General features: G+C 37.1%; 1 protein-coding gene and 1 pseudogene across 1 annotated transcript; one reads left to right on the top strand and one right to left on the bottom strand.

The window, feature by feature from the left end:
- The first annotated feature begins 20 nt into the window (after window positions 1–20).
- LOC144650598 (glutamine--fructose-6-phosphate aminotransferase [isomerizing] 1-like) lies at window positions 21–17,378 on the top strand. Its single transcript, XM_078510310.1, has 24 exons — window positions 21–184; window positions 362–469; window positions 552–582; window positions 2,329–2,378; window positions 3,024–3,149; window positions 4,452–4,510; window positions 4,751–4,831; window positions 5,503–5,562; window positions 6,256–6,317; window positions 6,814–6,893; window positions 7,717–7,840; window positions 8,411–8,481; window positions 8,568–8,666; window positions 9,235–9,330; window positions 9,990–10,087; window positions 10,329–10,449; window positions 10,945–11,022; window positions 11,232–11,311; window positions 11,535–11,649; window positions 12,140–12,267; window positions 14,456–14,584; window positions 15,274–15,312; window positions 15,685–15,846; window positions 16,979–17,378. Exons 1-24 carry the CDS (start codon window positions 178–180, stop codon window positions 17,021–17,023), a joined length of 2,049 nt encoding a protein of 682 aa, XP_078366436.1. The 5' UTR covers window positions 21–177; the 3' UTR covers window positions 17,024–17,378.
- A 2,767-nt stretch (window positions 17,379–20,145) lies between these two features.
- Window positions 20,146–22,885, bottom strand: LOC144650572 (tetraspanin-33 pseudogene; annotated as a pseudogene).
- Between the last annotated feature and the right edge of the window lie 1,860 nt (window positions 22,886–24,745).

Below are 24,745 nucleotides of genomic sequence, written 5' to 3'. Positions count from 1 at the left end.
GTCCTGCTTACATTGGCAAACGCTTACGCGTGAAACCCAGCCAGACTTCACAAGATTTACTATAGTAAAGTCATCCTCTTCGAAATACTTTCCTTGCCATCAAAAGCATCAAACACTTTTCAAATTTTGCGAACTGTATAACAGAGGTTTTCTAAGTCTGGTTACTGAATTTTCATCATGTGCGGTAAGTGTAAAGTTTATATTATGACTGTCCTTAGGGACAATGACTTAGAAAAATATTTTCTTCGTTTCGAAAATCATAAGCTTTAGCTTTGCGATTTAAGCCTTAAATTCTTATGAGCTCATGTTTAATGCGTATTTTTTCTCGTTTCTTGATGGATTTTTTTTTACTTCTGTTTAGGAATATTTGCATACCTAAACTTCTGTGTTCCGCGAAAACGGAAATACATTCTAGAACTTTTGATCAGTGGTCTTCAGCGATTGGAATACCGAGGCTACGATTCTGCAGGTTTGTGCGTTGTGTTCAGTAGTTTCGTCACTAGTTTTGCCCTTGTAAACCCAAAATCATTCGTGGTTTTGTTTTACTTCAGGAGTCGCGTTCGATGGAGTTGGAAAAATGAGGTAATTCTTGCATCAGGTTTTAGAATTTCTCTCCCCAGTGCAGTGGGGTATAAATTTGGGGGGTATAATTTAGCTCCGAGGTCTTGAATTGAATTCAAGGTAGCAACGAAAACTTAAGACAAGATTAGAATTCTTTAAGTGGAACTTGCTTGTTCTTAAAGTCACCTGATTTCAGATGAACATAGCTCGATGAAAAAAAAAACGCATTCACCTTTGCTATGCTACCCTTAGCTACAGTTGTCCACTCGCTACTATACCCTACATGTTATTTCTCATGTTTATTCATCGTGCGATTGCCTACGTGGACTGCGATGTAAATAATTTCTGTGTATGACTGTATCCTAGTCATTTTCAAACCGTTGATAAGAATGTTGAAAACTTTTTCTTATAAATTGTTGTCTTGTATTAGTCTCGTGACGATTTTATTTGGTCTCGTCATTTTTCTGCGAATTTTCGGAAGTAATCGCAAAATGTAATGGTTAACTATCTTAAGCCAGTTATTAGTATTAACTTGGTTATAATCCAAGCCAAACTTTTTTATTTGTGAACGAGTTGAAAAATATATTAATTGAACAAGTTTAAAATATACCGGGTAATTTGATTTTGCACTTTTTCGTAATTATTTATTAGGGAATTCAGATAACAATCATTATGATAATTATTGCTCTAAATATAACAAACAAGCTAAGATAGATATAGGCCTTACAAAAAAATGTGAATCTGAAATGCTATGGGTAATCATGATTTTACAAATTAGCTTGTCAGTGCAGACTGAGTTGTTATTGTGACTGCCGATCATTTATCATTAAATTAATTTTCATTGAGTGTTAATGATTCATGATGATTTTCTCATAATAATCTCTTATTTTGTCATGTGTTTTATAATTTTTATAATTATTGGCATAAAGAGCTTCTCCAAGGCACATTTTATCTAATTATTTTCACGATATAAACAGGTCCCTTATGGGAGATGGAGAGGAGGGGGGGGGGTGTATTTTCACCTTTGAAAGGGGGGGGGGAGAACTCCCATATGGTCCAGAACAAGGAAAGAGGGGGCTAGCGTTACGTTACAAGTCCAGAAGCAATACCCTGCCTAAATAACAGAAACATACCCCCTGATCACTTTGATTTGACTATGTTTTGTAAACTGTCTTACATTCAATTAGGTAGTCGATCTAACCACTGTCAGTGATGATTTGTGGTATATTCGTCTCACAGCTGATTGGTTCTTTTATTCCTTTTTTTCTTTGCTACACACACAAGTCAATATTATTATAATATAGTTACTAGTCAGAGTGAGATTCTTACTGAATGGCCAAAGCGATGGTTAGCATGCTGGACTCCAGATTGATTGATTGCTAGCTTTTGTCAAATGCTTGAAAGTGTAGTTGCCACATTACCCAGATTTCCAAAGATGTTCAAATCATTTTGAGTTCAAATATTACTGAAGATTTCTAAAGATGTTCTGACCACTTCCAAGCACTGCCAAAGAGTGCTGAATATGTTCTGATGTCTTTCAAATGTTGCCTGTGTAACTCACGCTTAGTGAATGAGAGTTGGCACGGTTCAGAATACCAATACAGAAAAAGGATATCAATTTATTTCCGCATGATATTAACTTTTACTGAATCATTAACCTCAGCCTCCATGAACTGCTCCATAATGCAGCACTCAGATCTGCCCCATCGTTTGGTATATCCATTTGCAGCCTGTTAATAACTTAGAATTTTCTTCTCTAATGAATAGAATCGTCAAGAAGCGAGGAAAAGTTGCTGCTCTTCAGGAGGAGATCCAAGGTAATATTGATGCCAGGGCACAATGGAAATTCAATTTTGAAAATTAAAAGATGGCTCTTTTAGCTTTGCACAAATTTGCATCCTAACATGCTGATTATTACCCAGTTACTGCAATAAAAAGTTGGGGTCACCAGAGCTCATTTTTGAGAAAAATATTAATATGGTTAAGAACTTAAAGCACAGATTAAGGGTGTTTTTAACAGGTTATACTGTTTCTATGGTGACAAGTGATGTCGTGAAAATGGCCTCAACTTGTTAACTGATAAATATTTGTAGTAATGACCCATCAAAGTACAAGAGCTGGAAGTGCTGGAAACTGTTGTGAGCCTCCTTAAAAGAAGGGGTGGTTTTTACCTATTGATGCCAGAAAATAAGGAAAAAAAAAATTGGCAAAAAGGGAAAAGAAAAAGAATAAAACATCTTGATCATTGTGGTCACATTTTGATACTTTCTGATCTAGGACAACCAATTTCTTACATTACCCAGCCTAGCCTAGCCTGTCATGTCTAACCATATTTTTATCATGTCAGATCAAAATGGTGACTTGGTCAGACATGTCCTTTCGGATATTTACAGCCTTACAATTCCCAGCTTTAGCCTTTTTAAATCCTGTAAATTATTTAAAATTCCATTTTTGTTTCCAAGGTCAAAGTGAATTTGACATAGACGAGGAACTTTCTGTTCATTGTGGTATTGCCCACACACGTTGGGCCACGCATGGTGAACCAAGTGGAGTCAACAGTCATCCCCAAAGATCAGATGCATCAAATGGTAAGCTTTAACTCTAAGTGTGCTTTTTTATGATGTAGGGTTCCTGAAAGTATCCATACCTACCACATGGAAGACCACCTCCTAGAAATTCTCAAAATTCTGCGAGTCTCAAAAGCGAAAATCTTTTAAATAAAGCAAAGTGTACCCTGAATGATAGATTAAGCGCCACAGCACTTAGAATAACTGCAGGGTGCCCAAAGGCTCTACTGTAAGAAATCTTGGGTGCCCAGCTCTTAAAAGTTTTTAGGATAGCAAACTTATTCAAGTCACCCAAAAGCAAATTAAAGAAACTCACCTGTGGCTCCCAAACCAAAAATTACTTTTAAGGATAGATATTATCTGAAACACTTATTAAGCTGATTATTAATTCTGTATCTAAGCCACACCACTTGCAAATTGGCATGAAAATACATGTAGGCTGTATTTGTCTGCAATTAATGTTTAAAGATTTCTCAGTAAACTTAGGAACTTGCTTTTACAGCATAACTATTACGTAAATACCCTGTAGCAGTACAATAGACTTCTGTTCAACAGACAACCAAGGCAGTAAGGTCCCATGGTTACCCAGGTATTTCTCAAAATGGAAACAGTACAACAAATCTGTAGTGAAGTCGGCCATTTTTGAGAATCATAATGTTTAAAAGTGTGAGATTTTTGACAGTTTTAAAAATTTAAATTTATGACTTGATCGTATAGAAAAAGTACTGGTACCAGCTATCCTGGCAACAATTTCTTAATCTTTTTTGCTTTTTTTTCAAACTTTCAAACCATCATTGATTAATAACTCACCCCTTCTATGTACATGTATGCTTACCAGTTGAGTATGCAACAAGGGACGTTTCGTGCCCAAGTTTTACCGTTAAAACTCTGCTGTTGTCAGGGGCTACAGAGCTAGTTTCCATTGGAAACCTCTTGTGCTATTGACGTCAGCAGTCTGGTCGCACTTTTCAGTGATTCAACTTTTGCGCAAACATTATAGCACAAGATGATGGAAACTACATGTAGCTCTGTCCCCCCCTGACAACAGCAGAGTTTTAACAGTAAAACTTGGCTGTAAGCATAGTAATAATGCATCAGTGGTACATTGTACCTATTTGGTACTGCCCTGAGTAAAAGTAAAGCTACACACTCAGTTTTTAGTGTGAATAAATGCTTGCTGTTTATTCAACTTGGTTAAGTTGAAATTTGAATTTAATATCTAATTTTTTATTTCTATCTAGTTGCCTGGTCCTTGACTGTGTTTTTTTTATTTAATTTTAAATCCAAATGCATTGTTTAAATCTTTCTATGTTGTGGTTGTAGAATTTGTGGTAGTTCATAATGGAATCATCACAAACTACAAAGATATAAAGAAATTTCTGGTAAGAAACACATTGATTGGGATGATGAATATTATAAATCTTAAATTAGTATTATTTTGACTGTTCAACTACCGTGACTTTGTGTTTGACTCTTTAACCAACTCTGTTTTTCCATGCCACTTACAGGTGCATGTGTACCCTTCACTGTTGTGCTTGCGCTCTCAGCTTTAGTTAATTATACTAAGTTTTGCCTTTTTTTCGTGTGATTGCCTTTGACCTTTGATTTGACTTTGACTTCAGGAGAGCAAAGGATTTCGCTTTGAGTCTGAAACAGATACAGAGGTTATTCCAAAGCTGTTGAAGTACTTCTACGACAAAACGGTAATTAAAATATTTCTGATGATCGTTATCAATGGTACTATTCATAACCTAACGGCTTATGCGCCACAAGTTAACAGTGTGAACTGTAAACATTGTTTTAAGTGCCACCCTTAAAGTAACAACCATTTTAGTCGCCTTAGCGACTAGAATTTTGCAACTGGCGACTAAGAATGTAGAACAAGTCGCCATCCTGGTGATTACAAGAGGACTGCTGGAGCTTGAGCAAACTATCATCCCAGATTATATCTGCTCTATATGTTATGGATCCACTTTGAAAAATTACATGTACTAGTTGTTCTGCTATTAAAACCTACTGGGGACCAGCACCACAACATTTCTGGGTTTTGTAAATTCTTTTTGTTTCTTTCATTGCGTTTTTTCCACGGAAAAATTTTGCAGTTAGATTTTGTTTCTTTCCCACTTTTTCAGTTGGCACATTTTCTATTGGCAACTTCACCTAAATAGACAGTCACCTAATGACCACTCAGGGAAAAAAAATTAACTTGGAGGGTTGAAGTGATTAAAAGAGTGTTATATTCAGGTAGTTGACCTAGGTTGAAAACAGATTTAACAGGAAAACCAATTTGACCATTTGAACTGGGCCACTTTGATAAAAACTTCTAATTAAAATTTTAATTTAATTATATAATAAATTTTTTACTTTTTAATAGAAAAAGGAAGGTCAAGACTTAGACTTCAGAGAACTTGTGGAGATGACAATAAAACAACTGGTAAGGGCTCTCAATGCGCACTAGCTTTTACTCTCATTGTACCCTACTCCACCCAGGGGTATAAAATGGGTAACAGCAAACTGCCAGGATAACCTGTCAGAAGATGCCTTGGGGTGGGGGGAGAGTAGCATAATTTACTTCTAGTGGTATCATGCTAACAGAAACATGATTTATACAACAATATATAAGCACCAGGAGTTTATGTCAACTACCGTATTTACCCGTGTTTAAGTCAACCTTTTTGTTACCTAAAAATTGGTCCAAAAAATTGCCCTTGACAAGGTTAATTTTCCAAGAAAATTCTCACCCAGAAATGAAAAAACCTTTTTTAGTAAGTTTCTGGCCTCAAAAATAGGGGGACGACTTATACACCGGATTGACTAATACACGGGTAAATAGTACATTCTTGAAGGAAAGCACGGTGACCTAATGGTTATAGTGTGCAAGACTCCGGATCAAGCAGTTCAGGTTCAAGCCCTGGCTGGGGTCATTGTGTTGTGTTCTTGGGTAAGACACTTTTGGGTACCAGCAAATTTAAGCTAGGGGGTAACCCTGCAATGGACAAGCATCCCATCCATGGAGGAGTAGATTTGAAGTACCCATAGTCGCTTCATGCCACTGAAACCAGGATATGCTCTGGCCTGATGCACTGCTTATGTTGTAGATCTTGATTTGTGGCGTTCCTTTTCACAGGAAGGGGCATTTGCTCTTGCTATCAAAAGTACAAAGTTCCCAGGTGAAATGGTGGCCACCAGGTTAGTGTCAGATGATTGTTAACAAAAATAATGTTGAGTGAATTATTTTAATTACAATAAGTGAAGTTTTAAGACACATCGAAATTTAAGTGCTTTTGGCAGCTGATTAGCAGTATGCACTCTTCTTATTTTGGGATTGGTTTCCATATGGCTTTTATAATTATATTAATAATATATTAGATAAGCTAAAGTTCAGTAAATGCTTCTATGAAAGCAACTTTTACAATGTGCATTCTACACATTTTCTGAAAATATTGTATGTTGTGGTTTAAATTTATCGCCGGCTTTTCAAACCAGTTTTGTTTTTTATTTTTCATTGTCTCATATTCATAATCATAATCTGAAATAAAGGGAAATAAAAATCAATTGAAACTGGTTTGAAAAGCTTTAAACCAAAGATAAATTTAAACCACAAGTACATGGTTTTGTAGTGTATTTAACATATTCAACAACTAAATAATTTGTCCCCCCTTGTTGTCTACTTGACTTTTTTCAGGCGAGGCAGTCCGTTACTCATAGGGATAAAGAGTCAATTTCCTCTAAAGACAGATAGATTACCAGTTGTTTACAGTTCAGGTTGGTTCTTATCTGTGATTGGTGTAAAACAACAACAAAACATTTTTAGCAACTGACCTTTTTTGCCTGTGGTCCCCCGTTTGCAATACAAGAAGGTTACTGTACCTGCAATCTTAGACAAAACCTGTTGAGCACTTTATACCCAAGAAGTCAAGCACCTAAACCACCTTGAATGATAAATTTTTCACCTCCCAGGGCTAAAAAAAAACTTAGTTTATTTTTAATTATTGGGCAATTTAATGGGCAGATGCCCTGCCTTTGCCAGTCGGGCAAGTGAGAATGAAAAGCTACTTGCCCCAGATGACAGGATTGCACTTTTTTCAAGCCCTGCCTCCCCTAAATTTAGTATTGCAAAATTTTTTGTCGCAAGTGGAGGTCCGGTGCCAATTATGTAACTGAGATGGGCCAGAAGAAGAGATGCCTACTGACAGTTGAGCCTAGTGGCGCATACAACTGCCAGAGGTTATCCCGGTTTCTGTAGCATTCAGCTACTAGCAGTACTACAACTCCCCCCTGGATGGGATGCTAGTCCATTGCAGGACTGCCCCCAGCAGTAAATTCCATTTCTAGTAAGAAGAAAGGCACTATAAGAGCACTATAAGAGTAAACTTCCCTGCCTCCTTGCACAATGCAATGCCTCCAGCCAGGGCTCCAACCTAGACCCTTTGTACTGGGGTCCAGCCATTAACAATGGTCACTGTGCCTCTCAATAAGAAGTAGGTCAAGAGAGTAAATTGCTTATTCTGATAAGACACGTGCTTCTTCATAGGATTGATGTGGATTTTACTTGGCTAACGATCCTACTTACTATTATTCCTCGCAGCTGATTCATCTGATAAAACTGAAACTGTGGATCCAATGTTCGCCACAATGAATGGTGACGCCTGGTCAAGTTTGGCTACAAACAAAGACAGCCCAATTGAATTTTACTTTGCATCTGATGCAAGGTTTGTTTTGTTTGTTTTTATGTAAATAAAGATGGCTTGATCTTGACTCAAGAAGAAATGCAGTGCCTGACTGACCAATTGATGGCCAACTATTATACTAGCCAAGGTTGCAATCTTTTTTTTAAAGAAAACAAATCTGCATCCCCCATTCAGTAACAATAATGCAAACAAGGAAATAAAAAAATATGTTGCATACTGATAGTTTAACATTTGTGTTTACTTAGTTTAGATTCAGTTGTAGTTTGATTTTAAGTTTTCAAACTCATTAAGTTCAAGGCAAAACAAAGGAAATCAGAAACATAACTCACAGTGGTTTGGATGCAATACATGATCTTACTCAGCATAGATTTCTACGTTTGTTTAATTCTTAGTTTTAGCTTCCATTGAGAAGATATATTTAACACTCAAGATAGTGTTTTATCACATTTCCAAACACCTCAAAGTTCATCAAAAATACTGTGCTTACACTGTATTTTCAACCCTCTTCTTGGAGTTTCAAAATGTGATGAAACACTCTTTCTTGGGTTTGATGTTACTTCAACATTAACTCAAGTTCAATGTGTTTCGCAGTGCCGTCATTGAGCATACGAACAGAGTGATCTATCTGGAAGATGATGACGTGGCTGCCATCACAAATGGAAGTAAGTGTCTGAATATTCAAAAGCTGTTTAAATTAACCATAAAACTGTTAGAAACATAATTTAATGTTCATGGTCCCTAACTACAGATTTGTCAATCCATCGCATCAAGCGTGGAGATGAAACAGACGACAATTTTATCAGAGAAGTGCAAACATTGCAGATGGAACTGCAGCAGATCATGAAAGGTACAAAGTTCATATAAATTGATTAAATTTAACATTTGGACTGCTATCATTAATAAGAATGTGTCACCGGTTTTTTTTGCCAAATTTAAGGTTATTAAAGTATTATTATATAAATTTAAAATAGCCACTTAGAACAGTGACGTCCGGAACATTTTAATAACACAGTAAAATAATACAAAAGAAAGCCTGCATTGACAAAAAATAAAGAAGAGTGATAAACCGATTGCAATATGGGTTTTTGAAATACTGTTGGGCTGAACGGTTTTCAAAGTTAGTCTCGGTTGTTTGTAACTTGAAATTAATATTTGTAATGCCCAGGAGACGCAGTCATTTGGTTGCAATGAAGCTGCTATGGTGTTGTTTCTTTGCAAACAATAAGTTTCAAAGCAAGTATTTTGGCAAAACATTATGAAATTAACTTTAAGATGTGTAGCATTGGACATTTTTTCCCGTGTTTTGAATGGCTTAACAGCCATAGGAAATAAGTCTGATTATATTATTTTATACAAAATCATTAATTATGATAATTAATTAATATTTGATAGAAAATTTTTGATTAATTCATTAGGGAACTACAGCTCGTTTATGCAGAAAGAAATCTTTGAACAACCAGAAAGTGTTGTGAACACAATGAGAGGCCGAGTAAACATGGAGTCTGGAAGTGGTAATGACACAATTAATGAGTAAAATAATTTAAATATTAAACTTTCATTATTTTGATTAACTTCTAGCTTCTCACCTGATCCTTAAATTTATATCAGTCCTACTGAGTTTCATTTCAATCTCAGATTTCATCAACTACTCTCAATCTAGAACTTCAGTTTTAGTTTTAGGCATTTCCAAAAAAATGAGCTTTTAATTATAATTTTCAGTAACATGCGAACTTTGAAGTTCAAAACCCAACTAACAATTGGCTTGATTTCGTTTTTTCCTGCCATCAATCATATGATTATGGTGACGACCAAGCAACCTTGAAAAACAAACAAAGAAAATGGATCGAAAGCTACCAATCACAGCTGGCATATGTAACCTTTTGACTCGGTTGAAGTAAACTGTTCCTGTGAGGTCCGCTTAGATAATTGACAGCAGGGAAAACTGTAAACCGTAAACCAATTTTAATTACTGGTTGATTGAGAAGAGTGCATTATTTATTATAAACTTTTGTCTATTAGTGATTTTATTTTTAACCATGATAGTTTTTTCAAGCATAATTTTGTTTATGTCAAATGGCAATGATAAACTTTTTGGTCAGAGTATCATTTTTATTTATAATATTTTTATTTTTTAACGTATTCGTTTTTTAATTGTAACATTGTGATCCAGTGCGACTTGGTGGTCTGATGTCTCACATTGATACAATACGCCGATGTCGCAGGATACTGATGATTGCATGCGGCACAAGCTATCACAGTGCTTTAGCTGTAAGTATTGCTGCCGCCACATTACTGGAACAAAATGACGTGTTCAGCAGGGTTGTTATTCATTGTTCCTAGTATACATGTGCTAGAAATTTTGTGGAAAACTTTGAAAATGTAAAACCTTATATTAGCCAAGCCCCAAGTGTTGTTTATTGAGCTTGGTTTGAAAACCAGCTAGTAAATGCATTTATCACAAAACGGAAATTGCAATAATATTGTTGAATTTATATCATTTCAATTATAGACAAGGCAATTGTTGGAAGAACTAACAGAGCTGCCAGTCGTTGTGGAGCTAGCAAGTGATTTCCTTGATCGGTCGACACCAATCTTCCGAGATGACGTGTGTTTCTTTATCAGTCAGTCAGGTAATCATTTCCTCTGTGTACATGTTGTAACTTTATTTTGCCCTTGGTACTGTACAGTCTGGTATTTTCCATTGTTTTATGTTCATTATCGTACATTACCATACACCAGAACAAAAAAAGATACCAAATTCTACAACACTAAGGGTAAAATTGAACAACAACATTATACACTGTATGAACTTGAATAGATTAATTGCCACCACTCAGCATGCAAAGAATGTCCTGTCCAATAGCCCAGGGCTAGTGGATGTTACCCATAACTTTCTTGATTGGCAAGCAACAGTTTTTGTCTTTTTAGCTGGAAGATGAAGTTAGATCACTGATAAAGGCCTCTGACTAGCAAACAATGGCTCTAACTTTTCCAAAGGACAACTTGGAAAATCCATTTTCTTTGCACGCTTCCACTGAATAGGTGTTAATAAGTGTGTGAGTAAGTGTTGCTCCCGCATAAGCTTGTAAAATAAAGTAAATTGTTTTTAAATTACATGTTTCTAGGCGAGACAGCAGACACACTGAATGCCCTGCGGTACTGTAAGGAGAGGGGAGCTCTTATTGTTGGCATCACAAACACAGGTACCACCAAATTGAATATTAACAGTTATTAAAGGGACCAGGTTGGGTGTCTGTCATTGTATGCCATGGTGATTCACACTAGAGAATGCCCATTTTAATTAGATCTTGCTGACTATTACTTACTAATTAAATAGTGTTTTATAATGAATTTGCAATTTATATAGGCGGTGTATGGCACCTCCCTTTATAATACGACTTTTTATTTCCAGTGGGAAGCTCTATTTCCAGAGAGAGTATGTGTGGATGTCACATTAATGCTGGGCCTGAGATTGGTGTTGCAAGCACAAAGGTAGGTAAATACTACTAATAAAAAGTGTTATACAATCACATAAACAGTCCAGTCGACAATTATGTTTGACCTGTAAGTACCGGTAGATAATAACAAACCTAGATAAGCTCTGGCCATATTAGCAACTTTTGTGTGATGCAGAAATTTACTAAGTGTTAGTACTTTAAATTTACTCCACCATTAATTAATGGTGCCTAATTAATCTGTTCTGTTCTGGACACAGGCTTATACCAGCCAGTTTCTTGCTCTGACAATGTTTGCCCTGATGATGTCTGAAGACAGAATCTCCATGCAGCAAAGACGAAAGGAAATCATTGAAGGAATGAAACAATTGCCAGGTGAATTATAATGCGGAAATACAATTTTTAAATTGATAAGCACACTTCTCAGGTTTAAAAGTGCTCTCTTTACATAATTGTTAGTGTTTCTATTATTTGGAACTTAATTCATGGCTAATTCTGCAACAAAGAGCTTTAAATTGATACAAGCAATGCCTCTCGACAAAATGTGACCTTTTCAGGCCTTGAAAAGAGTGCCACCATGTCTTTAAGGAGGGTAGCAAATGGGGGTCGTGATCCCATTTTACAAACCAAATTCATCTGTCAGGTATACTTGAATCAGCAGAATTCACAAATCATGCGTCTTTTCTAGCTATTTTCACACATCACAGTCCAATTTTTTTGCCCATTTTACATGTCACGCATAAACCGTTTGCTTAACCCTCTTTTAAGACAAGTAGATTTTCCTGACACGTGGTCTCTAAATCTTGTATCTTTGATAAAGAAATATTTGAATTATGTATTAAAAGTTTTTGCCATTTGATTACAGAACTCATTAAGGAGGTTCTAAAGCTAGATGACGAGATCCAGTCACTGGCACAAGAATTGTTTAAACAGAAAAGTCTGCTTGTTATGGGCAGAGGATTCCAGTTTGCCACTTGCCTGGAAGGAGCTCTGGTAAATATTTTAAGGGACCTGTAGAGACATTCTCAAAGTCATTAATAATTCAAAACAAAAAACAAAAAAAACCATAACTGTGAAGAAGGAGGTTTGGATACCCAGTCTTAATTAGCATAGATATTTACGATTTTATTTCTCCTTTTACTGCATAGTTTTTGTTTGGATTCAGAAGGTATATCAAACACTTGAGACAGTTTTTAGTGCAGAATGCACTATTGTGATGGTTTGTTGGGGCTGTCGTCCGCTAACCCGCTAGTGCGCTAACGTGTAAACTTTAATAGTCAATTAATTAATTAACTAATATCAATTAATTAATTATTCCTGTGGAGGGGGTTGGGGTGGGAGCACCTGACCATACCCCCCAAGTAAAACGTGAAGCACATCTACGTTACTTTTATATGAGGATCTCCAAGGTATATATTTGTTTCAGTAAAACCTTTGCTCTCCTTGTGGTACTACTCAACGTAATTTACACCAAACGCATGCGCAGATTAGTCTACGTTGTTATCTGGAACTATCATAAACATCGCTTGTACTGCGTGTTTGCGGTAGGCTGCAGACTTCTTGGCGCCAGGTAAAAACCGCAAATTAATTAAATTAGATTTTGAGACTTTCACAGCGCTTTCGTAATTAGGTATGCAAAAACTTGCACAGGGATTTTCGGCGTGAACACCTGACAACCAGGAAACAAATATCCTAGCTGTACTGCGTTTCAAAAAACCTGTCGAAAAATATGTTTTTTGATTAGATTCGTTTCTTTAGTTTTTGAGAATCGTCTTTCGTGCAGTCTAAACCGTAACTTAATTAAATTAAACAAATGGCATCGATGCCGCCGTAAAACAAACAAAAAACAAAAGTTTCATGTAATCGCATTTTCAAGGAAGACAAAAGTATTTTGTTACAAACCAACAAAAGTGTCGTGTTACGGTTGCAAAGATTAGCGTAAGGAACACCTGGGAAAGTAGCCTGTGAACAGTTTTTTCCGAAAGTAAAATAAAGCAAATAAACACGAACATATATAAAACATCATACTTTCAATTGTTCCATATTGCATTCTGCACTTACCAAATCATCGAGATTTTTTATCAAGCTATCAAACAAGTCGAATTTTGTCAAAAATACAACGTTGCGCGTCATATTTTCAACTCTCTTTCTCTCTCGGTGTTTGGATATCCTGATGAAACGCTGTCACTTGTGTTTGATATATTACATGAACCTCAGTCAATTTCCAGGTATGAGTAAGCTGTAAAGGAGGTCATGGTTGTTTACCATTTTCATTTTGGTTCTCACAAACAGTTTGGGTGGGCGGTTCACATCCCCTATTTTTCCACGAAGTGGTAGAGGTCGATGCCTAAGTTGGGGGTTGCTATCTTGGTTTCTGAAGGCAAGTGGAAACTGAGGATGGTACAAAATGCCCGTGGGTAGGTTTGCAGGCTCGAGAATAATAGGGAGACTGTTACAGCTTCACTCCGATCTTTTGTTCAAGGGGTGTTTCCCAACTTTGGCACCTTTACTAATTAGATTAATCCAACATGCCAAAATCTGAGAAACATGAACATATTGGTTGCCTGTTACAGTACAGTTGCAACATAACTTATTGTTGCGAGAGTTTTTCATGCAGAAAAATATAGCGCTGTGAAAAATGTGTACAGTACAATTGCAAAATTGACTTGAATCTTGAACGGCAATGGAACACTAATCGTTGTCTGACTCCATAAAAAGTGCTAAGCCCTAAGTGTAATCCAGGATTTTTAAATTTGATCCCACCGTGATTCAAGTGATTTCTCACAATGTAGTTGTCAGCTCTCTCCCTAACACTAATGATCACAATTGTCTATTTGACCAATCAGGTGTTGCCATTTCTGGCGCAACTAACGCCGTGAACCCGAAACAGGGTGAAGCTATTGCAGTCCCCCAATTTTTTCCACTCCACCTCCCCCACACTATTAACACCCAGCGCCCCTATACCCACAGGCATTTGGCACTCTTTGCAGTTTTCGCTTGCCTTTAGAAACCAAGATGACGGCCCCTCGAGCTCAAATATTAAGCTCACAACTTCACAGAAAATTATTTAGGGGACTTTGAACCGTCTACAGTTTGGGTAGAATTTCATGTTATGTTTTGAATCTGTCCTGTTTTACTTTAAACAAAACCTACTACATGTACACTTCATACTTGTTCACAGAAAATCAAGGAGTTGACTTACATGCATTCAGAGGGAATCCTCGCTGGAGAGCTTAAACATGGTCCACTAGCACTTGTTGACAAAAATATGCCTGTTATTATGTTGGTCTCAAGAGATGCAGTATTCACGGTTTGTTGATAAATACATTGTACTGTGTGTTTTTTTATTTATGATAATTATGTGATGTTGTGTAGCCAAGTGCAGTGCTTATTCCTTTTTTGCTGTAAAATGAAGTATAAATTTAATTAGTATTTAATCTTTACAAGTTGTGCTGCATTTGGACTTGCCCTGCAGAATTTTCACAATGTGTAATTCCAGAAAGATATCCATACCTCTGCTTGGAGGATCATTGAAAATTTAATTTAGAGGGGGGAGGGGGTTTAAAGACCAAAATTTTTAAAGGAAAGTGTAAAGCTGAAGTGGAATTTTCAGAGGGGAGGAGGGGTTTAAACCAAAACACTCTCTGTGGGGGGGGGGGGGAGGTATGGATATTTTCTGGAACAGCACAATACAAGCAAGTAAACTACACCCAAAAACAAAGAATGTTTTTTTAACTTAATGTTTCTATGGTAACTAAATCATGAACGATTCAAAATTTGTAAGTTGTTCCACACATTATGTACCTGAACTCTACTAGATGTTTTTGGATTATAATTAATGCATGTAACCCTTTTCAATAAAAAAGAGTTCATGATTGTTGGTTTGTAAAAAAATTGACCAAAGTCACCCAGTAAATTACTAGGGTACATCTTGCTCCTTCAAAGACTGCTTGATACAGTCATGAAACTTACTTGTGTGTCTTTTTTTTTGCCTTTTAGAAATGTATGAATGCTTTACAGCAGGTTACGGCACGACAGGTAATGATGTCAGTGATTTTTTTTTCAAGGAGAATATAAGGAGTTTGATAAATAGAGCTATGTGACAGATAGCAAGTCCTAAAAATATTTAAGTAATCTAAATTTTTGAAATCTGGAGGCCCGATTTTCCTTTTGCCCATAATGAACAATACCTCTATTGTTTTGAAGGGATGCTGTGACCTGCTATCTATCCTCATTTTAAGATCCAATGACATAACTCACTCCACGAAGTATTGGGTGACCCCCAAAAATGCCTTTAGTTAGTATATTAAATGACGTCACTTTTTTAATACAGAGATGAGGAATTTTGCCAGTCCTGGTAAAATCTCCCTGCTATTAAAACTTTTTTCATGGGTGCCTTTTCATTTGTAGGGACGTCCCATACTAATTTGCAATGAAGGTGATGATGAAGTGAAAGGACATGCCTTCCGCACTCTTGAAGTACCCAAGATAGTTGATTGTCTCCAAGGAATCTTGTCTGTCATTCCACTTCAGTTGCTGTCTTTCCACATCGCTGTCCTGCGAGGATATGACGTGAGTATCTGCTGTGAAGTTTCTCACTCAATAGGTCCTTTGTAGGGCCTCAATTGGAGGAAAAAAAATGAAAAAAGACCCTAATTGTAATGGATTTTAACAAATAAATTGCATACAAGAAAAAGAAAGAGCAGGGCTGTAAATAACAGGCAGACATGGGACACTGGCCGGCCACAATTTGCCAATATCCGGTGAAATTCCAACTGTGGTTGGACAGAATGTCGGGAAAACGTTTTTTTTGCTTTCCAGTGCAAACACCAATGTTCTGCTTTGACAAGGCATTAGATTAGCAGATTCACATATTATCGAGCAGTACTGTAATATGATGTCCAACCTCACTTTTGTTTTGAGTTAGGAAAATATGCGAGCCAGCGAGGCACGCGAGCCACGTGAGCCAGAAATCCCAAATCCCAATAAAAGGCTAACCTAAACTAATTGTAGGCTAACCAGAGTACTATGTAGGCTAACCAGGGTGCTATGTAGGCTAACCAATGCGCTATTTAGGCTAACCGAAATGGCTCGAATGACTCGCGAGCCATGCAAGCCAGAAATCCCTTACACCCTGAAATAAAAGGCTAACCGCAAGCTACCTAAGCTAACTGTAGCCTAACCAGAGTACTATTTAGGCTAACCAAAGTGCTAATTAAAAAAGGGCGTAACCAGATGCGCTATTTAGGCTAACCGAAATGGCTCGCATGGCTCCTGGCCTCGCAGAGTATCTGAGACCCCTTTTTAGTTAATTTGTCTTATCAAACATGGCGACTTAGTCGGATGCATGTCCTTTCAAGGGGAAAAAATATATCGCAGCCCTGAAAAGTGTAATGAAATAGCTGTTTAGAACGTTGAAAAGTCAGACTGTCTTACTAATTTTTACATCATCGTAGTTACACATGAAGCAATTGTTAGGGCTGTCCCTAATTTTTGAGGTATGTTCAGGGGAAATATTTTTCAAAATAACTTGGGGCTAAAACTCAGGGCAACCAGACTGAATCTTCAGGCCCATCTCTTAATGACAGCCCTGATTGCATGAATTCTTTCAGCACTGGTATAAAAAAATATATTTAAAAAAAATATTCTAAGAGATAAAGAGTGTTCTCAAATGTTAGTTTACAATGGTGTTGTAATTTTGCAGGTTGATTGCCCACGAAACCTGGCCAAGTCAGTGACTGTGGAATAAATTTGTTATTTATGTCAGCAGTTCACATTAATATTACAAACACGGCACAATGTCTGAGTCAACATTCGTATCAAACCCGAAAGCTTTGATGAAACTTTTATATGCAATTAAACGGTATCAATAATAATTCTTTGGTTTAAAGTTCAAAATAATTAAGTTACATGTAGCTTAACACAAAATGGACAAAAACAAAGAATAATTTTATTTATTGTTCTTGTTTAACACCAAGTAGCCAGCCATTTTTAATTAATGAATTTTATCAAGACATGTTATTAACTGTAGACTAGCTTGTTCTAGAACGTTAATTCTAGGCTGAATTTGGGTTATAGAATATTTATTAGCACACAATTTATAATAATTAGTTAGTATACCAAAAAAAAAAAAAAAATTCTTCTAGGCACCAACTGATTGTAAACGGCCGTTTTAGGTGAATTACAATTTGTCAGCCCAATTTGGCCCAGATTTGATAAGAAAATGTCAGTGCTTATTTAAAAATCGGCCCGATTTCTTAAAAATCTGTTGCAGTGTCATATTTTAAAACGGCCGATTTTTATCCTTTCAATTTGAATAGGCAAAGAAAAGCCGGCCGACGCAAAGCAGCGTGTAAATTTGCTTGGAACAAATCGGGCCGACAAATTGTTTCGTGTAAACCGGCCTTAAGCAGGCCTACATGGTGCATACGGTGCTCCAATAACAATTCACAAATGTTATGTAAGGAATATTTTGAATGCAAACTAAGACTATGACAGTGTTGTTCAACTTAGTTGCATGGAACTTTAGGGAAATGGTTTTATTAATTATTACGAGGTGGTTTTCAATAATGTATTTATACCAGAATAGATTATTGGGGGAAAAAATTAATGAAGTGGAAATTTGCATTTCTCTAACTAGTGTCGTCTTCTTGTCAGAATAAATAGATAAGGTGGCCATGTAAAGCTAAAATTGGAGAGCTATAGTACTTAATGTACCATCCTGCAATTACCTAACAAAACACTGGGGATCATTCAGCATTCAGATTACAAAAAATAATGTTAAAAAAACTGCATGGTTATTTCAAATGCCTGGCCATAATTTATCTGTGGTCGTTCGGCTCTTCCAAGGTGCATCCTAACTATTGTTTGCAATAGGTTTTTGTATTCACTTACCGTAGGACACATCTTATACAGCACTTGGGGCACATCTTACAGCATACAGCAAGGTCCTTGCCATATCATGCTCCCAAGCAAGAAGCCCAAAAGTGTGGCATACCATTTTTAGTAAAGTTGCATAATTTCTTTGTGCCAATTTGGTGTAATCATAAGTCAACTGGAAGCTGCCGTCGGCTTCTGATTGGATAATGACTGTCTGAGAGAATAATGGAAGGGGTCAACCTTTTGGGATTCTCAACAATCCTTATCGCACTTTCCACTTACCCCACCCCACCCCCACTGGAAATATTGTAGCTTGGTTGGAGGGATAAAAATTAACATTTTGCTCTAGTGGGCAAAGGGAAGGGTGGGTGGGGGAAGGGAAGGGAAGGTGAAGACAAAAGTCGTTATAAGTCTGTGAAAAAGTGAAGTGATTCAAGCCTTTTGAATTATAGGATTGTAGTTTGACTTTGCTAAAGTATAGGTATTATCCTGGGTCACACTTTGATAATGTGAGTCGGATAGATAGAAGAATATCGCATGGCAATCTAGTTAAAACTTACCTTGAATGACAGTAAGTGGATTCTCTTCTATGGGATTACTGGTATCCCGTGACACTGGCAACAGTCAGTTTTATTAGCAGATCAAATTATAGCAGAAAACCAAATCGTGGCCAAACATGGCAACTGCCTACGCAATTGTCATTTAGAACTTTACGTTATCCACTATAAGAGTATAATATATTGTAGCCAAAATGTTTCTTAGCACTCTAAATTATAATTACTATTACATCTAAATAGATATTTTTCAAAACAAAAAATTCGAGGGAGGGGTGACTCCTTTTATCACACTGGTTGGGATGCTGTTTTTGGAGGTGGGGGGGGGGGCAAATGTTGGTACCACCTGGGTATTTTTCAGATTCCCACATTTGGAGTTCAGTTACAAGTCGCAGCTGTTATGTTGTTTGACCAAGTTGGATTTAGAAGGCAAATGAGCTCTAGCAATTAAAGGGAATCAATGAATGTAAAACATATCTGAAATTAACCCTGTGCAAGTAGGTGTTCAATTGTGCAAAGTATGGCCGTTGTCTGGGGTAAATGTGAACTTGACGGGCCATGTCCTAAAAGAAAGATTTTGGTACTCTTAAGGGATTTTAGACAAGCGTCCCTGTCAGCTAATATGGGAGTCTACCCACAGGGAATTTAAATTCGGGTATCTGTCATATTTTTAATGTTGATGAATTATTTTTAATTATATTTAGACTTGGTTACCATATAAATGGCGTTTCCAAATTATTATCGATTATATTAATTTATTAGTAGTATTGTTGATAGAAGTGGTCCTAAGAACTGGTGTGACAAATTGGTTGAAGATTTGATTTTTAAATATAATAAAGGCTACAGACAAAATAATTCTTCTTCTTCTTCCATGTAACTCACCTCCTTCAATACTGAAGATTCTCATGAGTGTAATGTCTTATTACAGTTTAGCGATTCCAGTATGTGCTTAGACTCCAAGAATTTCCTTCCTTCCTGTGCAATTCCCGCTAAACTTCTCCATACAAAGGACTTCTTAAATTTTCCGAAAACTTTCGCTTTAAACCCAAAAGTTAACGCCGTCCCTGGAAAGTTAAGGTTTATACGCCGCTTATGGATTGGAAATTGGATAATTCATCTCCACTGAGTGTCCAAGCTTGAACTGTTCTTTCACCGTACTATTTCTTTAACAATTTCTTGCAAAAGTTTGCCCACTTTCGAGTCAAAAGTTCGAGGCGGCGAAGACCGGATGTGACTTCAACTTTTGCGTTTGACCGCTGTGAACTATTATTGGGGGTTGAACATTCCCAAAACCACCATATTTTATTCTTCCTATACCACAAAAAAGCTTTCGATGTCTACTATGTTTTCCTGTGATACATGGACCTGGTATATTAATCAATTCTATGATGTACTTTGAACTTGATAATGATAACAGGAAGTCACCAAAACGTCGGTAAACTTTAATATCACTGACTTTTATTCTCAAATGAGAGTTCGTTAGGTTTATAAAAGAAAGAACAAAAACAATGTCAAGGAATATAAATCTCGTAACTCTATATTACATATAGAACAATCAGGAGATTGTTTAAAATACGAGAAATCTACTGAGTAAATCAGCGACTACAGGCCACATTTACTGTCATCGGGTGAAAAAAAGTGCCTGGCCTGGGAGGGTTTTAAAAGTGCATTTCATTCTCTGTGCATCAAACCATTAACAGCCATTCTTTGATTGACTGATTAAAGCTCTCAAAGAAAGAAAATATTTCGATATTTAGCCTACCAAGGTTTTCTACCCAGAATCCCATTTGGTGTTATTGTTCACAGTTTATGCTTTTCACAGGGTCAATGTTTCTTCAATTTGGTGTATAAGCAGGCTTTTAGCCAGGTGGGAGTCCAGGAGTCCTATGGATGGCCACTTTTCAGAGAAAATTAATATGAATAACTGTATACAGACAAGTTTTTTTGGCAATTTTGGGTATCTTCAGATACCTTTGCACTCATAACTGCAGAAAAACACTTTGCATGCTCCTCAGGCCCTCCTATGGGGACACAGTCAGGCCTTATAGAAATTTTGGACTCCCACTTTTTAAATCCTGGCTAAAAGCCTGTGTATAAGCTGGCTTTATACCAAAGCCATACAACGAGGATCAAAGAAAAGATAGTACCAGAAAAAAAATGTACAGGAGAATTCACTTGCAAAAAATCCATACAAACTGAAAAGTTCTTAATATACCCACATCACTAGAGTCATTTCAGTTAACCCGTGAAATAGTTATAATAGTTATAATAGTTACCCTTTTAGATAGTATTAGGGCCTCTTTACATGAGAACCAAGATGAGTTTCGTCCCGGGATGAAAAAAATTTAATTTTACATGGGCGTGTTCATCCCGGGATAAGTCGTCCCGCCCGAGTTGAATTCATCTCGCCCGTGCTTACATAACATTACATTTCATCCCGGGAAGGTGGGGTTTTTCGTCACGTTTCATCCTGGGATGACATTTCATCCCGGTGTTTCATCCCGGGATGAAATCGTCCCGGAATGAACTCATCCTGGGACGAAATCATGTATCATCATGTAAACAGCAACAAGAAAATGACCAGACACCGAGATGAATTCATCGCGGGACGAAAGTCTCCAAGGGACGAAAAGTCTCATGTAAAGAGGCCCTAAGACACAAATTCCATTGTTTTCTTTTGTTTCCTTTCGACTATTACGCACAAACTGGTAGATATATGTTTCACAGGTTAAATGAAATCACTCTATTCGGATGGTCCGTTCTATAAAAAAATAGTATATAAAAAATAATATATAAAAAAACGAAACTTGTTTTACCTGATGTGTTCTTTCTTTTTTGGCAGAAGTATAAATTAGTTAGTCTTCATTAATAATTCTTCACTCTATCGTTTTAGACTAGCAACGGAACCTTTTTTATGAAGCATAATTTATATATTTTTTGGTAAGATTAACTCACACGTAATGTTTCTACTTGTATGTATTTTGCCTGTCGAGCTGTCTATGACACTCTACAAATATATCTGTACATGTAAATGCACACTGTTTACTCATAAATTATAAATAAGTAAGTTCTTATATGGAAATCTTTCCTAAAAATTTCATGCTTTCATAAAACTATAGTACGTGGTTGACACCGTTCAAAGTACTCTTTAGATAAAATATCAGTTAATCTCTCCCCTGCATGGCCAAGACATCTTTAATATCTCCAGTAAATCGCCGGGCAAAGCAGAACCCAATGAGCTGTAACACTGGTAAACACGCTGCAATGGAGGCCATTAAAATGAGATTACCGCGAAACCAATCTTCGACGCCTTTCAAGCATCCCTGAGTGTAAACAATGCTCTCAGCTTCGCTCTCTGAAATCGCCAATACGCCAAAACCGCATTGAGAGTTCACTTCGTCGGTAATGCAGCAAGAATAAGGCACACCGCATCTTTCGATCGCTGGAGATGAGCAGTTGTAGTAGACATTCCTTTCCCAGTCGGTGTATTTTTCAGAGCCGCAACACTTCAGCTCCTTCTGCACGGTGTCGATAACCAGTTGTAAATCAGGATCGTCTAAATAATTGTCGATCATCTTAGTGAAGGCATTGTGCATTTCCGTTTTCACTTTTTCCGAGTACACGTAACCAAGAATCGCAGCTGTAATCTCAAGCAACAGCATGAACCCGAGCATAAATGAGTAAAATCGCAGCAGACATATATTTTCTCTCAGCGCACCCAGACAGCCAGCGAAGGAAATAACGAACATCACTACACCAATGCCCAACAAAATGGCCGCAGGATCCGTGGTAAGCCGACTAATTTGGCCGTAAATTTCTTGTTTTTCGAGCATAGCGTACACACCAATGGCCAAGATCAGACAACTTACGAACCAGAATAAAACATTCATGAAAAACATGAAGTATTTCACGCAGTAGGTCGACTTTTCCGGATACGACTCTTGGCGGTTGTCTTGGGATCGAAGAGGGTGAACCCTTGTTGAACGACGCATATTGTTGTAAATCAAGTCCTGTTATCGATTCTCTGTCAAGCAAACGAAAAATACCAGCCTAACCTCGCAGAAAAATTCACGGAACCATTTTGAAACTGTTGTATTTGCGTTTGCCAAGCACCGAGCTCAATAATTTGGGACAGTAATCCACACACGTCATTTATTTGTCGTCAAGTATGATTGGACATCGCTCTGTTTGTGCATTGGCGTATAACATCTCGCGCGTCCCGATCGCGCGTGTGGTACACGCGAGTGTAACATTTCACTATAGGGGTCATGAATGGTCCCTCAAAAATCGCAGCTCACAAACTTTTGCTCGGATGCTCACAAAATTAGTGGGTGCTCGTTTGCTCGTGCTCGCATACATCGCGCTCGGTTTTAAGTGGGGTTACTTTTTGAAAAGTGCTCTGCTCGCGGCTATTTTTTGTATCTCGTGCTCGCGCCTGTGCTCGCGCTCGCTCTCGCACCATTGATACCCTCACTATCTCAGCCGACGTCTTAAAAAATCCTCGACTTAACCGGAGGTTTCCGGCGGTTTAGACTGTCTGTGACACGTCCGGCTGTAACGCAGTCTATTCTTTATCTGTCTTGAATATTCTACGCAAATAAATTCTTGCCATTTGGCGGTGGGGGGAATGGCGCGAAATCATCCTGTTCGGAGAAGACAATCCTGTTTCGACCATGTACGTTCATCTAGATGTTGGTGGCAGGCTGTCCTGGAGTGCGGGGCATTTCTTATTGAAAACGGCACAAAGCTTATCAGAAAATATAGTTCAATAGCAAATAAGACGGAGTCTGGATACCTATAGTGATATCTAAGTTTTAAAACTTTTAAGTCGATAAAAATAATATAACCCTCTTTAGACGGTTTGTGGATACAAAGTTCTTCGAATTTCTCTGGATTTTCTGAAATAAAGTCACTTACTATATTTACTTGCGCGTAACCCTAAACGAGATTTTTGTAGCTAAATTGGCGTTTTTTCGGGGAACACCCAAAGTGAGACCAAAACCGAAAATTTACACCCCTAAGCGAGAAGGAGGGTATAAACTTCCATTTCCCAGCCCACCAATGTTGCCCAAATCTCATTTCCCAACCTATTGTTTTCCTGTTTTTTTTTCTAAATCTAACATTCTGATGTAACATTACTGATGTGTTGGACGGACATTGCAGTCAGCTCGCTCTCAATATAAATACTATTTAGTAATCTTGTAATCATTTTTAACTTATTGAATTTAATACTGTGTCATTTTACTATCTTCGATTATCTATTTATAATATATATTTTTATATTTTTCTATTTATATAATATTAGTGTTTTTATATTTTATATCTATTTATATAATATTAGTATTTTTATATACTAATATTATACCAGTTCCATTGTTGTTTATTTATTTGCTGTTTCCAGTCGTAGTGACCCAATTGCAAATCCCAAATTTTCCACCAATAAGATTGCTTAGAAGAGCAAACAAGACTGGATGTCTTCGTATGTCTCTTGTTTGCTAGCACGGAAGGGAAAAGGAATTTGCATGCATGCAAAAAACTTGACTGTTTCGCAATTCTTCCTGACTGATTCTCGACGTAGGATCTTCTCAGATTTCAGATTTTTATTATTTCTGACTATTTAAAAAAAATCATACACTATAACACACTATTTAGAGAAAAAAAAATTAATTAAAAGAAGGAAAATATAACAATAATAAGAGCCAAAATAAAATGTGCTCAGTGACCATGCAAAGAAGCATAGGCTATCGTGTGTTACAAACCCATCTCTCCTCAACCTTTCCCACCATACTTTATGCCCTATTTTTAATATTTATCGGTCCGCTATCCGGAAACGAAATACTACTTTCTTTTTAAAATAGCTACCTGTTCAATTTGAGCCCCCCACTACCCTCGTTTTGGGAGGGATGGGTTCTGTAGAGTCTGGTTTTGCAACTGTATTTTCACGTCTTGGTAATAAGTACAAGCATATAACCCGGCACAAGCATGAGCACAACAGACGATTTTATTATGCTGTCCTTCCTAACAATAAGCATAAGGCT

The sequence above is a fragment of the Oculina patagonica genome, chromosome 4 (genome assembly GCF_052425735.1).
Source record: "Oculina patagonica isolate OP01 chromosome 4, crgOcupat, whole genome shotgun sequence".
Taxonomy (NCBI): domain Eukaryota; kingdom Metazoa; phylum Cnidaria; class Anthozoa; order Scleractinia; family Oculinidae; genus Oculina; species Oculina patagonica.
The sequence above is the reverse complement of the archived record's forward strand: the minus strand, read 5'-3'. Positions and strand labels throughout refer to the sequence as shown.

Excerpts from the sequence above, each read along its gene's own strand:
- LOC144650598 (XM_078510310.1), top strand. Across the intron at positions 8,482-8,567 it reads GGCTGCCATCACAAATGGAA|ATTTGTCAATCCATCGCATC; the intron begins GTAAGTGTCTGA and ends CCCTAACTACAG. Across the intron at positions 10,450-10,944 it reads TTTCTTTATCAGTCAGTCAG|GCGAGACAGCAGACACACTG; the intron begins GTAATCATTTCC and ends ACATGTTTCTAG.